The sequence below is a fragment of the Hyla sarda genome, chromosome 2 (genome assembly GCF_029499605.1).
Source record: "Hyla sarda isolate aHylSar1 chromosome 2, aHylSar1.hap1, whole genome shotgun sequence".
NCBI classification, from domain to species: domain Eukaryota; kingdom Metazoa; phylum Chordata; class Amphibia; order Anura; family Hylidae; genus Hyla; species Hyla sarda.
The window spans coordinates 39,357,940-39,370,250 of NC_079190.1; the positions used below are offsets into that span (position 1 = coordinate 39,357,940).

The 12,311-nt window shown below is 46.6% G+C and overlaps 1 protein-coding gene across 1 annotated transcript in view; it reads left to right on the forward strand.

Moving 5' to 3' along the window:
* DYNC2H1 (dynein cytoplasmic 2 heavy chain 1) overlaps positions 1-12,311 on the forward strand; it is a gene marked incomplete in the record, with an annotated part of 465,550 nt that overhangs the window by 155,743 nt on the left and 297,496 nt on the right. The window contains 3 exon segments of the mRNA XM_056561585.1: positions 558-718; positions 6,391-6,514; positions 6,599-6,720. Of these exon segments, the coding sequence (XP_056417560.1) occupies positions 558-718; positions 6,391-6,514; positions 6,599-6,720 (407 nt within the window).

Genomic DNA, 12,311 nt, shown 5'->3' on the forward strand with positions numbered 1-12,311 from the left:
GGAAGCGCATACGGCAGGGGGGAGCTAAAAACTTGAGCTCCCGTATATAATTCATTTCAATTAACCGACCGGAGTGAAACGTTCGGTCCGGTCAACTCATTTTTGCCCTGTATGTGCTTTTACAACCGTACCTAAAACCGTGGTCAACCAACGGTTTTAGTTGCGGGGGAAAAGCGCATACGGGGAAAAAATGAGCCAACCGAACGTTTCACTGTGGTCGGCTCATTGAAATGAATTACACGTGGGAGCTCAAGATTTTAGCTCCCCCCTGCCGTATGCGCTTCCGTATGGGGAAAAAAGTAATGGGAACCCAGCATAAGACAGGGCAGACTCTAAACAATACATGTGTTGGCGCTCGTATTGTAAAACAGCGATGCCAACCTTCGAGCCCCTGTGCTTGAATGCAGTTCTAGTTCTTCAGCATTTACATGTATTATAATTCACTTATATAACACGTCTACTCTGCTCTGCCATGTGTGGTGGATTAGTGCTCAAAGTAATGTACAGTTCATTTTGTATTGTACGGTCATTCTTTGTTTTTTTTCTTTATATTTTAGCCTTTGGTGGATGAAGCAAAACAGGCAGTCGGTAACATCAAACCCGAGTCTTTATCAGAGATCAGATCCCTACGCATGCCTCCAGACGTTATCCGAGACATTCTTGAAGGTGTGCTAAGACTCATGGGGATCTTTGATACATCATGGGTGAGCATGAAAAGGTAAGCAAAAATATTACATCTAAAAGAGTAAAGATACTGAGGGGAAATATTTTGTGTAAAAAGCATCGACCACATTTTCAAAGAGCTTTGTGCCGCGGTTTACACTGTTTATGTCAGTTTTGTAAAAGTGGACGTGTCCACGTATATTGGGGTGAGAGTCCAGTTTACATAAAAAATTTTAACATTTTACACCAGCTTGTAGAAATAGAAATCACAGAAATGGTTGTATTTTTATTGGATTTGTTTTTGTTTTTCTTTCTTAGTTTTTTTTTTTTTTTTTTTTTTTTTTTTGTGGGGGCGGGGGGAGGTGTTATTTCAGTAATTCTTAAAAAAATAAAAAAAATATTATTGAAAAATGTTACTAAAAAAATATTTTTTTTTCTTGGTCACTGCACCTGCACTCGGTGGATTTTTTTTTTTTTAAATCAAATGGTGCCAGAAAGTTTAACAGATTTGTAAATGACTTCTATTAAAAAATCTTAATTCTTCAAGTACTTGTTAGCTGCTGAATAGCACAGAGGAAATTATTTTCTTTTTGGAACACAGAGCTCTCTGCTGACATCATGAACACAGAGCTCTCTGCTGACATCTCTGTCACTTTTTATTCATTTTTTCATGATATAAAAAGTGGCCAAAAATACACTATTTTGGACTTTGAAATTTTTTTGCGCACACGCCATTGACCATGCAATTTAATTAACAATATATTTTTATAGGTCGGACATTTTCGCACGCGGTGATACCACATATGTTTATTTTTATTTACACAGTTTTTTTTTTCTTATGGGAAAAGGGGGGGTGATTCAAACTTTTATTAGGGAAGGGGTTAAATGACCTTTGTTAACTTTTTTTTTTTTTCACTTTTTTTTGCAGTGTTATAGGTCCCATAGGGACCTATAACACTGCACACACTGATCTCCTATGCTGATCCTTGCAAAGCCATAGCTTTGCATGGATCAGTGAGATAGGGGCTTGATTGCTCAAGCCTGTAACTCAGGCTTGGAGCAATCAATCGACGATCGGACGCCGCAGAAACAGGTAAGGAGACCTCCGCCTGCGTCCAAGCTGATCGGAACATCGCGATTTTATCGCGATGTCCCGATCAGCCCGACTGAGCTGCCGGGAAGCGTTTACTTTCGCTTTCAGACGCGGCGGTCAACTTTGATCGCCGCGTCTGAAGGGTTAAAAGCGCGCGGCACAACGATCGATGCCGTGCGCTGTTAGCCCAGGGTCCCGGCTATGATTAGCAGCCGGGACTGACCCGGTGTGACCCCGTTTTAAACACCGGGAACGGGCGTAGGATGTAGAGGTACGCCCTACCTCCTTAAGGAGTAAAAATAAATAAATAAATAAAGTTTTCCACCGGAGTACCCCTTTTAAGCTCACAAATGTTTTATTTATACAGTTATCGCTTGTCTGGGCACTAGTAACCATGGAATATTTAGTGAGAGGTTTCCACCCGAATTTTCTGTGATGTAAAATTTTGCAAAAAAAATCAGCAATGTTTGTGACAAAATTATCGATTTTGGTGCCAAACTTTGCAATTTTGGCAAAAAAAAATCCAATATGGCTGCAAAAAAAAATTGGGGGCATGAAAAAAACAAAAGTGCGCGAAAATGAATTTTCACATTTTCAAAGCAGCACAAAAGACCTTTGAAAATGTGAGGAGAAAAAAAAAAGGTGTGAATATTATCGCTGGAACAGAAATTACAGTCGTTTTTGAGAATCTCCCCCACTGTGCATTTCCTCTATTTCATCCAATCTGACATTATGCTGCAGCACGCTATGTGGGCAAGTTGCAAAGGCAAATGTCCGACATCTACGCATGTGTCCTATTCTAATTAACACTCGCTGGATGACGAACGGTTGCCTTGCACTTTAACTCCTTAAGGACACATGATGTATCGGTACGTCATGTGTCTGCTTCCGATCTATAACGGGGGTCTCACAATGATTTTTTTTAACATAGCGGGTCGGGCCCGGGACTCGTGACTAACAACGGCCGGGACTCGTGGCTAATAGCGCACGCCATTGATCGCGGTGCCGCGCGCTATTAACCCTTTAGGCCAGGCGTTCAAAGTTGAACGCCGCGTCTAAAGTGCAAGTGAAAGCATGTCGGTTAGCTCAGGGAGCTGTTCGGGATAGCCACGGCAAAATCGTGGCATACAGGACAGCCGGAGGGTCCCTACCTGCCTCCTTGCTGTCCGATCGCCGAATGACTGCTCAGTGCCTGAGATCCAGGCATGAGCAGTGAAGCGGCAGAATCATCGATCACTGGTTTCCTATGAGAAACCAGTGATCAATGATGAAGATCAGTGTGTGCAGTGTTATAGGTCCCTATGGGAGCTATAACACTGCAAAAAAAAAGTGAATAAAGATCATTTAACCTCTTCCCTATTAAAGGTTTGAATCACCCCCCTTTTTTCCATAAAAAAAAAAAAAAAACCAGTGTAAATAAAAATACACATATGTGGTATCGCCGCGTGCGGAAATGTCCGAATTATAAAAATATATTGTTAATTAAACTGCATGGTCAATGGCATGCGCGCAAAAAAATTCCAAAGTCCAAAATAGTGCATTTTTGGTCACTTTTTATATCATGAAAAAATGAATAAAACGCGATCAATAAGTCCTATCAATGCAAAAATGGTACAGTTAAAAACTTCAGATCACGGCGCAAAAAATGAGCCCTCATACTGCCCCATACGAAAAATAAAAAAGTTATAGGGGTCAGAAGATGACAACTTTAATAGTATAAATTTTCCTGCATGTAGATTTTTTCCAGAAGTACGACAAAATCAAACCTATATAAGTTGGGTATCATTTTAATCGTATGGACCTACAGAATAATGATAAGGTGTCATTTTTACCGAAAAATGTACTGTGTAGAAACGGAAGCCCCCAAAATTTACAAAACAGCGGTTTTTTTTTCAATTTTGTCTCACAATGATTTTTTTTCCCGTTTCGCCGTAGATTTTTGGGCAAAATGACTGACGTCATTACAAAGTAGAATTGGTGGCGCAAAAAATAAGCAATCATATGGATTTTTAGGTGCAAAATTGAAAGAGTTATGATTTATTAAAGGCAAGGAGCAAAAAACAAAAGTGCAAAAACGGAAAAAACCCCGGTCCTTAAGGGGTTAAAGGAGAACTCCGGAATAGGAAAATTATCGTCCATACTGCCGGCAGTAAAAAAATAAACAGGTACTCTCAGGTAAACTCAGCCAGCGATAGGCTGAGCGGCAGTGTGACGTTTTCGAAAACGTCACACTGCGCTCAGCCTATCGCCGGCCGAGTCGGGACTTCGCTGCGACCGGTGATTGGCTGGGTGCAGTATGACAAGCCGACCACCGGCAACCAGGAAGAGGATCGCAGCGGAGGACGGAGCCGGTTTACCGGAGGCACCGTGGGAGTGAAGGAAGGTATGTACCGGTTAATTTTTTTTACTGCCGGCAGTATGGACGATAATTTTCCTATTCTGGAGTTCTCCTTTAAGACCGTATATTCCTCCTTAATTGGAACCACTTTCATGCTGCCTGAACTATCAGTCATCAGAACAGTCCCTGGTGGCCTCCCTTCTCCACCAGCCTTGATTCAAAGACCTCTCCCTGGTTGGGCATAAGAAGAGATGCATCAGTCTGTGTAAGCAGGACAGGCAGATGCCACCGGGAACCATCCCAACGATTCAGGCAGCATGAAAGCTGTAACAGGTTCCCAATAAGGCAACAACATGATCAGGCTCATCGTCCTTATTAGTACAGTGACCCCCCGACCTACGATGGCCCCGACATACGATCATTTCAACATACGATGGCCTCTCAGAGACCATCGCTTGTTGAAGGCAGCATCAACATACGATGCTTTTGTATGTCGGGGCCATCGCATTAACTGCTATCCGGCAGCGCAGACTGCTTCAGCTGCCACCGGATAGCCGTTTACGGTGCCCCGTGTGGTCCGCTGATGATCACTTACCTGTCCTCGGGGCTCCGGCGCGTCCTCTTCTGGATCCCCTGCATCGTCGGTGCTCTCCATCGTTGTTATCACGTCGCTGCGCACGCCATTCCGTCATTAAATAGGAGCGGCGTGCGTAGCGACGGGATGTCGGCGACGGAGAGCGCGGATGCCGGGGAAGCAGAGGCCTTCCCGGAGCGTCGGGGACACCCCGGGGACGCGCCGACAGCGATGGAGGGCGACATCCAGGGCAGCGGTGACGGTCCAGAGCGGCGCGGACACATGAGTATAACTTCCTATACCAGTGGTCTTCAACCTGCGGACCTCCAGATGTTGCAAAACTACAACTCCCAGCATCCCATGCTGGATGTTGTAGTTTTGCAACATCTGGAGGTCTGCAGGTTGTAGACCACTGTCCTATACTTTACATTAGTAACATAGTTCATAAGGTTGAAAAAAGATCAGAGTCCATCAAGTTCAACCTATAACCCTAATAAGTCCCTACTGAGTTGAGTTGATCCAAAGAAAGGAAAAAAACCCTCATACTAGAGGTAAAAATTCCTTCCCGACTCCAAATATGACAGAGTAAATCCCTGGATCATCCTTCTGTCCCTATAAATCTAGTATCCATAACCAGCGATGTTATTACTCTCCAAAAATGCATCCAGGCCCATTTTTTGAACTCTTTTACAGAGTTCACCATGGCCACCTCCTCTGGGATAGAATTCCACAGTCTCACTGCTCTTACAGTAAAGAACCCCCGTCTGTGCTGGTGTAGAAACCTTCTTTGCTCTAGACGTAGAGGATGCCCCCTTGTTATAGATACAGTCCTGGGTATAAATAGATCATGGAGAGATCTCTGTACGGTCCCCTGATATATTTATACATAGTTATTAGGTCTCCCCTAAGCCTTCTTTTTTCTAAACTAAGTAACCCTAATTGCACGGATCCCTCAACATTCGATGGTTTCAACAAACGATGGTCCATTTGGAACGGATTACTATTGTATGTTGAGGGACCACTGTATATGTCTGTTCTATGTAGCCTGCATTAAGATTGAATCAGTAAAGTGTAGATCTTTGGAAATATGAGTGGTTCATTGCTGGGCAGTATACACAACTAATAGCTGGTAGCATCTCACCATCTTGTAGGATAATTCACCAATGTATGCTATTTGTGCCTTGTGATACTTAACCTCATACTGTACTGCTATTATGAATAGCTACCGCAAACTTGCTTTTACATGGACGGCATGTATCTCTAACTCTTACCCAGAGGGCAGGGCAGACAACATGGGTATAGATCATTGTTTTCCAACTAGTGTGCTTCAAGCTTTTCCAAAACTTTAACTCCCAGCATGCCCGGACAGTGGTTAATGACTGTCAGGGGATGCTGGGAGTTGTATCTTTGCAACAGCTGGAGATACACTGGTATAGATCATAATTATGTCCTAGTGTGGCAGGGTCCCTTGGCATCATGACGTCGGACAAGCATCATGTTTGTCCATGGATTGAATTAGATGCTGAAGAACATGCTAGTGAGATTTTGAAGAATAGCCGACACTGACTCTCTAAATAAAATGATTTTAGCATTTTGATGTGACCAAAGGAAAAAAAGTGTTTAGCACAAAATGTAAAACCTATAAAACATAAAAGCATCTTGTCCACCAAACATATATTCTCTTTTTTACTTATATGGTTGTATTTTGTTTTACTCCATCAGCTTCCTTGCTAAGCGAGGAGTAAGGGAAGAAATTGTAACTTTTGACGTGAGAAACATAACAAAAGAAATCCGTGAAAGTGTGGAAGAGCTGCTTGAAAAGAATCGCACATCTTTTGATGCCAAGGTAGTTTTTTTTTCCTAGTGTATTTCTGTGAAGAGTAATCTGACGTATTATCTTAGAAGTCTTAACCTTGTTTCTCTCCTGCAGAATGCTAAAAGGGCCAGCGCTGCAGCTGCTCCCCTGGCTGCCTGGGTGAAGGCTAATGTGCAGTACTCTCATGTGCTGGAGAAAATAGAGCCCCTCGAGAAAGAACAGGCAACACTGCAGTCGTATGTATTATTAATATTTTGTAAATATTAACTCATTTGCACATCATCTTAAATGACATTTCCTATACTTAGGAGTTGTCTAGTTTATCCTTACCATCTCATGTATACGGTATGAGCAATAGAGGAATTGCTGAGTGAGGACAACCCTACTTAGCTTTACATGCACTAAAAGGGACTTGAAACCCATTTTTTAAGAGCAACTGTAACCACTTCTCCCATGTCAGTAAGTACTTGAAGAAAGCTATATTGTGCTATTCCTCTGTTACTTCTCTTGGATGTATGGATAAACACTCAAAATCTTTCCCCATGTTACCATGGTTTGTCACTACACAATCTGACTTTTTTCGGTCAGCACTGACAAAGTGTGTAGGGACACAGCATTTAGGCTGGAGGATTGGTAACACTCATTTAACACGTTTTTTTATCATCTTTGAGCCAGAAGACCCCTGCATGTTATCTGCTTTAAATTTGACACTTTGAAACTTTTAACTTGACACTAAAAAGGGGTTATCCGAAGACTAAAAATGATCCCCTGTATGTATGGGGGATACCTAGCTAATAAGTGGGATTCTAACTGCTGGGACCCCCACCGATTAGTAATAGAGATATCATATATCCCAAATTAATCGAGTGGCAGCACACATGCTCAACCACCGCCTCCTGCATGATGATTGACAGCTCTTCAGGCTTGTTGACATCATCACAAGCTCATCTAAAATCATGCAGTGAGAGCCATCACAGAATAGATATCCTTACATCCTTGTGTAATGCAACAGCAGGAAAATGTTAGCAACATATTCTACAGCCTAGCTACTACTTCCAGAAGCGTTGCTGCAAATAGAGTGAGGGAGTTTAAGCATGCATGGGTTAGGTATAAGGCTATCTTTCATATAAGATAGGGATAATGGTAAGGCTATCCTTCATATAAGATAGGGATAATGGTAAGGCTATCCTTCATATAAGATAGGGATAAGGTTATCCTTCATATAAGATAGGGATAGATATAAGGCTATCCTTCATAAAGATAGGGATAGGTATAAGGCTATCCTTCATATAAGATAGGCATAAGGCTATCCTTTATATAAGATAGAGATACGGATAAGGCTACCTTTCATATAAGATAGAGATAGGTATAAGGCTATCCTTCATATAAGATAGGGCTCCACCCCCCCCCACACCTTCCAGCCCCCTGGCCCACTTTCTTCCACCTGGTTCATCCTAGGCTGGGCGACAGTTTTGCCAGGTTCTCCACACATGTGCTCTGGCGTGCCGACTGCAGCCCTGTCTGCTGGGCTGCGGTCGCGCGGTCGGTCTTTTACTTTCGTTTTCACCCCGCCGACCAATTAGTTTCACGGGGGTCATCTTCTGAGTGCCTCCTCCTTCAATTGGGCGCTGTACATGTCCCTGAGTCCACCCTCCTTCCTGGCCAGTGCAGCTTGTGCCTCCCGCTTCTCTTCTTCCGGCTCGCGTGCAAGTTCTCCTCAGCTGCTGCCTACTTCTTCATCTCCAGCCACAGTACACAGGACAGCTGCAGCCTGCTTCTTCAGCTCTGGCCTCGGGACACAGGACCTGGGTGAGATTGCTCCATTTTCTTGGCAGTCTACTCTTACTAGCACCCATGTCCGACCCCAGACAGGCGGCCGCTGCCCTGGTCGCTCATTACTCTCGTGGGGGCTGCAAGACCAAAATGCCCGGTGGTTCGACTGAGTCCCACTGTTCTTGCCTGTTATACCATGTGTACCATTCCTCCTGTGCCTCCCTCTCAGGACGTCTCCCTGGAACGCACGGTTTCCGCTCCACCTCCAGAGTGGGTTTCTTCCCTTTCCCAGTCTATTTCCGACCTGGCTAGTTTCCCTTCTCTCAGAATCTGGTTTTCAAGTGGACAACAACTCCTGCTATGGATCCTCCGGGTTCTCGTCTATCTAAATCTACTACTCTGCCTCTAGTGGACACAGTGTCCTTTAAGGATCCAGCAGATAAGAAGATCGAAAACCTGGCTAAGTTTGCCTTTAAAGCAGCAGGTTTGTCCCTGCTTCCCACTTTTGCTTCTGCCTGGCTGTTCAAGGCCGTTTCTGTTTGGGCTTTCCAGCTTCACCAAGGCATCTTGTCAGGTGCCCCTCCAGAGGACTTGGCAGACCTCGCACATCTACTCTCTCAGGCTGCGGACTACCTCTGTTCGGCAGGACTGGAGTCTGCCCGCTGTACGGTTTTTACTTCTGGTAACTTGGTGGCGATTCGTCGCTCCATGTGGCTAAAGGTGTGGGATGTATATACCGCTTCGAAGATATCTTTCACGGAGTTGCCCTTCTCTGGTACTCTGCTCTTTGGGAAGCTCCTGGACAAGGTAATTTCCGAAGCAACTGGGGGTAAAAGCTCTCTGCTGCCGCAGAACAAACCTTACCGCTCTGATCCTCGCTGGAAGTCGTCTTCCTTTCAGCCCTTTTGGCCCCTGTACCTCGGGTCGTCCTTCCAAGCAGGCGACCTCGCAATCGCGCAAAGCTCCCTCCTTCAAGGTGCGTCCTTCCTGGAAGTCAGCCAACCATTCTGGCAGTTTCGCGGCCAAGCACGGTAACCGTAAGCCTCCCTCCTCCTGAAGCGATGCCCCCACCTGTGTCCTCCTCTCATGTGGGAGGTCATCTATCTTTGTTCCGGGATGTGTGGATAGCTCAGGTTCAGGACTCTTGGGTCTGGGAAGTCATATCTGAAGGTTACCGGATAGAGTTCGCTTATTTTCCCCGGGATCGCTTCTTCCGTTCCTGCCCACCTCGGTCCCCTTCTTTGGAGGCGGCTTTTCAGGTCGCTTTACGTACCCTCCTTGCTCAGGGAGTGATTGTTCCCGTTCCTCCAGGGGAGCGTTTTTCGGTGTTCTACTCCAATCTTTTTTGTCGTCCCCAAGAAAGGGGGCTCTGCCCACCCCATTCTGGACCTCAAACTGCTCAACCGCCACTTGCCCCTTCGGCATTACGATCCATTACGTCCATGGATCAGGGGGATTCTCTTTCCTCCGTGGATATATCCGGGACGCTTATCTGCCTATTTTTCCGCTTTTCCGTCCCTTCGGGCTATTTCCAGTTCGTGGCTCTTCCTTTTGGCCTGGCCACGGATCCCAGGGTTTTTACCAAGGTCATGGCGGCAGTGATTGCCATCCTCTGATCAAAGCTCCGTCCCGGTTCCAAAACTTAGAGAGCCTTCATCTCACGGTGCAGACCTTCGGCTGGGTGATCAACCGGGAGGAGTCCAACCTTTCTCCCACTCAGTCTCTTATCTTCTTGCATCTCCATTTCGACACTGCGGCTGCCCGCGTTCGTCTTTCGCTGGACAAGCGGCGCTACCTATTGGAGGGTGTCCGTCTTCTACGGCACCCCTTTCCAGTCCCGATTCGCTTCTGCATTGAGGTGCTGGGCTGGATGGTGCGGGCTATGGAGGCGGTTCCTTTCGGCCAGTTTCAGTGTCGCCCTCTCCATCTGGCCATCTTGGCCTGGTGGGACAAGTCACCGGCCACTCTGGATCACCGGATTCTTCTGCTCTCCTCAGTTCATTGGTCCCTTCTGTGGTGGCTTCACTCTCCCCTCCTTCTCCAGGTGTGGTCGTTTCTCCCCCTCCACTGGCAGGTTGTCACGACCAGTGCTAGTCTCCTGGGCTGGGGAAGTGTGTTACGGGACCGGATGATCCAGGGTCGCTTGTCCTCTCTGGAGCAGTGTGCCATTTTTCTTTGTCTCCTTCATGGGGAACAACGACTACAGGGTTGCCCTGTTCGAGTCCGGTCGGACAACGCCACGGCAGTGGCGTACATCAATCGCCAGGACGGCATGTGCAGTCGCTCAGCGATGGAGGAGGTCTTCAAGATTCTCCTCTGGGCCGACACTCGAGTTTCCTCTATCTCTGAGATCCACATTCCAGGAGTGGAGAATTGGGAAGTGGACTTTCTCAGCCGCTCCTCGGCGGATCCAGGGGAGTGGTCTCTCCATCCGGAGGTGTTTGCGCAGATCTGCAATCTTTGGAGAACCCTGGACATGGATGTCCTTGCATCTTGCCTCAACAGACAGGTTTCTTGCTTTGTCGTGAAGTCCCGCGACCCTCTGGCTCTGGCAGTAGATGCGCTCATGATCCTGTGGTCGTCCTTCACCCTTCCTTACCTCAAAGAAACTCAAGGCAGAGGGCGTTCCTGCCATTCTGGTGGCTTCAGAGCCCAGACTCGATCATTACGCCGACGTAATTCGGCTGTTTGCCAACGTACCTCTGCTTCTTGCAGTTCGTCCCGATCTGCTCTCCCAGGGTCCGCTCTGCCACCCCAATTTACTGTCGTTGCATTTGACGGCGTAACGGCTGAAACAGCTAAGAGCCCAGGGGTTTTCTACCAGGGTGATTCAAACCATGCTTCGGGCTTGTAAGCCTTCTTTCACTAGGATTTACCATCACGCTTGGTGGGCCTATTTCCAGTGGTCTGGATCAGCGCTTGCCACTCAGCTCTCTTAAGGGTCAAGTATTAGCTCTTTCTATTCTGTTGCAAAGGCCATTGGCTTCCAATTTTCACATCTGCACCTTCCTGCAGGGCGTGGCCCATGCAGCGCCGCCATACAGGTCTCCCACTCCTCCTTGGGATCTCAACCTGGTGCTTGGCGCTTTTGAGTGAGGCTCCGTTCGAACCTCTCCGGGACGCTTCTCTTCGCATCCTTTCGTGGAAAGTCGCCTACCTCATTGCGATTACCTCCATTAGGAGGGTCTCTGAGCTGATGGCGCTCTCTTGTCGCTCTCCGTTCTTGGTCCTTCATCAGGACAAGGTTGTTTTTTGGTCGCCTCCCTCCTTCTTTCCCAAGGTAGTTTCCTCCTTTTCCGTGAACAAGGAGATTGTCTGTCTGTTTTTTCTTCCTTTTGTCCAGGTCCATCCAAACTCTAAGGAGCTTTCCCTGTATTGTCTGGATGTTGTTCGAGCTGTCCGAATCTATCTTTCCGTCACCTCCTCCTTCCTGCAGGGTGACTCTTTCTTTGTGATTCCGGAAGGTCTTTGCAAGGGGCTTCCGGCTTCCAAGGCGACCATTTCGCGGTGGTTCCATTCTGCCATCTCGGAATCGTACCGTCGTAAGGGGTAAGTTCCACCATTTCGGATTACTGCGCATTCCACACATTCCATTGGGGCTTCTTGGGTGCTACGCAATAAGGCTTCTGCCTTGCAAGTCTGTAAGGCGGCAACCTGGTCGTCCTTGCACACCTTCACTAAATTCTACCAGGTGCATACTTTTGCGTCCACTGACGCTAGTTTGGGTCGCAAGGTGTTGCAGGCGGCAGTGGCACAGTCTTCTGCCTGATTCTGATTTGGGTATTTTTTCCCACCCCGGGGACTGCTTTGGTACGTCCCACATTCTCTGTGTCCCCAATGGAGCCGACTGAGGAAAGGACATTTTTTATGCATAACGTAAAATCTCTTTCCTGGAGGATCCATTGGGGGACACAGCACCCACCCATTTGTTTTGGTTGCTATGGTTCAGTTTTATATCCGAGGGGTTGTTTTCGGTTCTTTTTTGTCTGATTCCCTCGGACACCTGTTGGCTTCTTTTTCTGTCGGTCCTTTCCTACTGTTTTGGGACTAAACT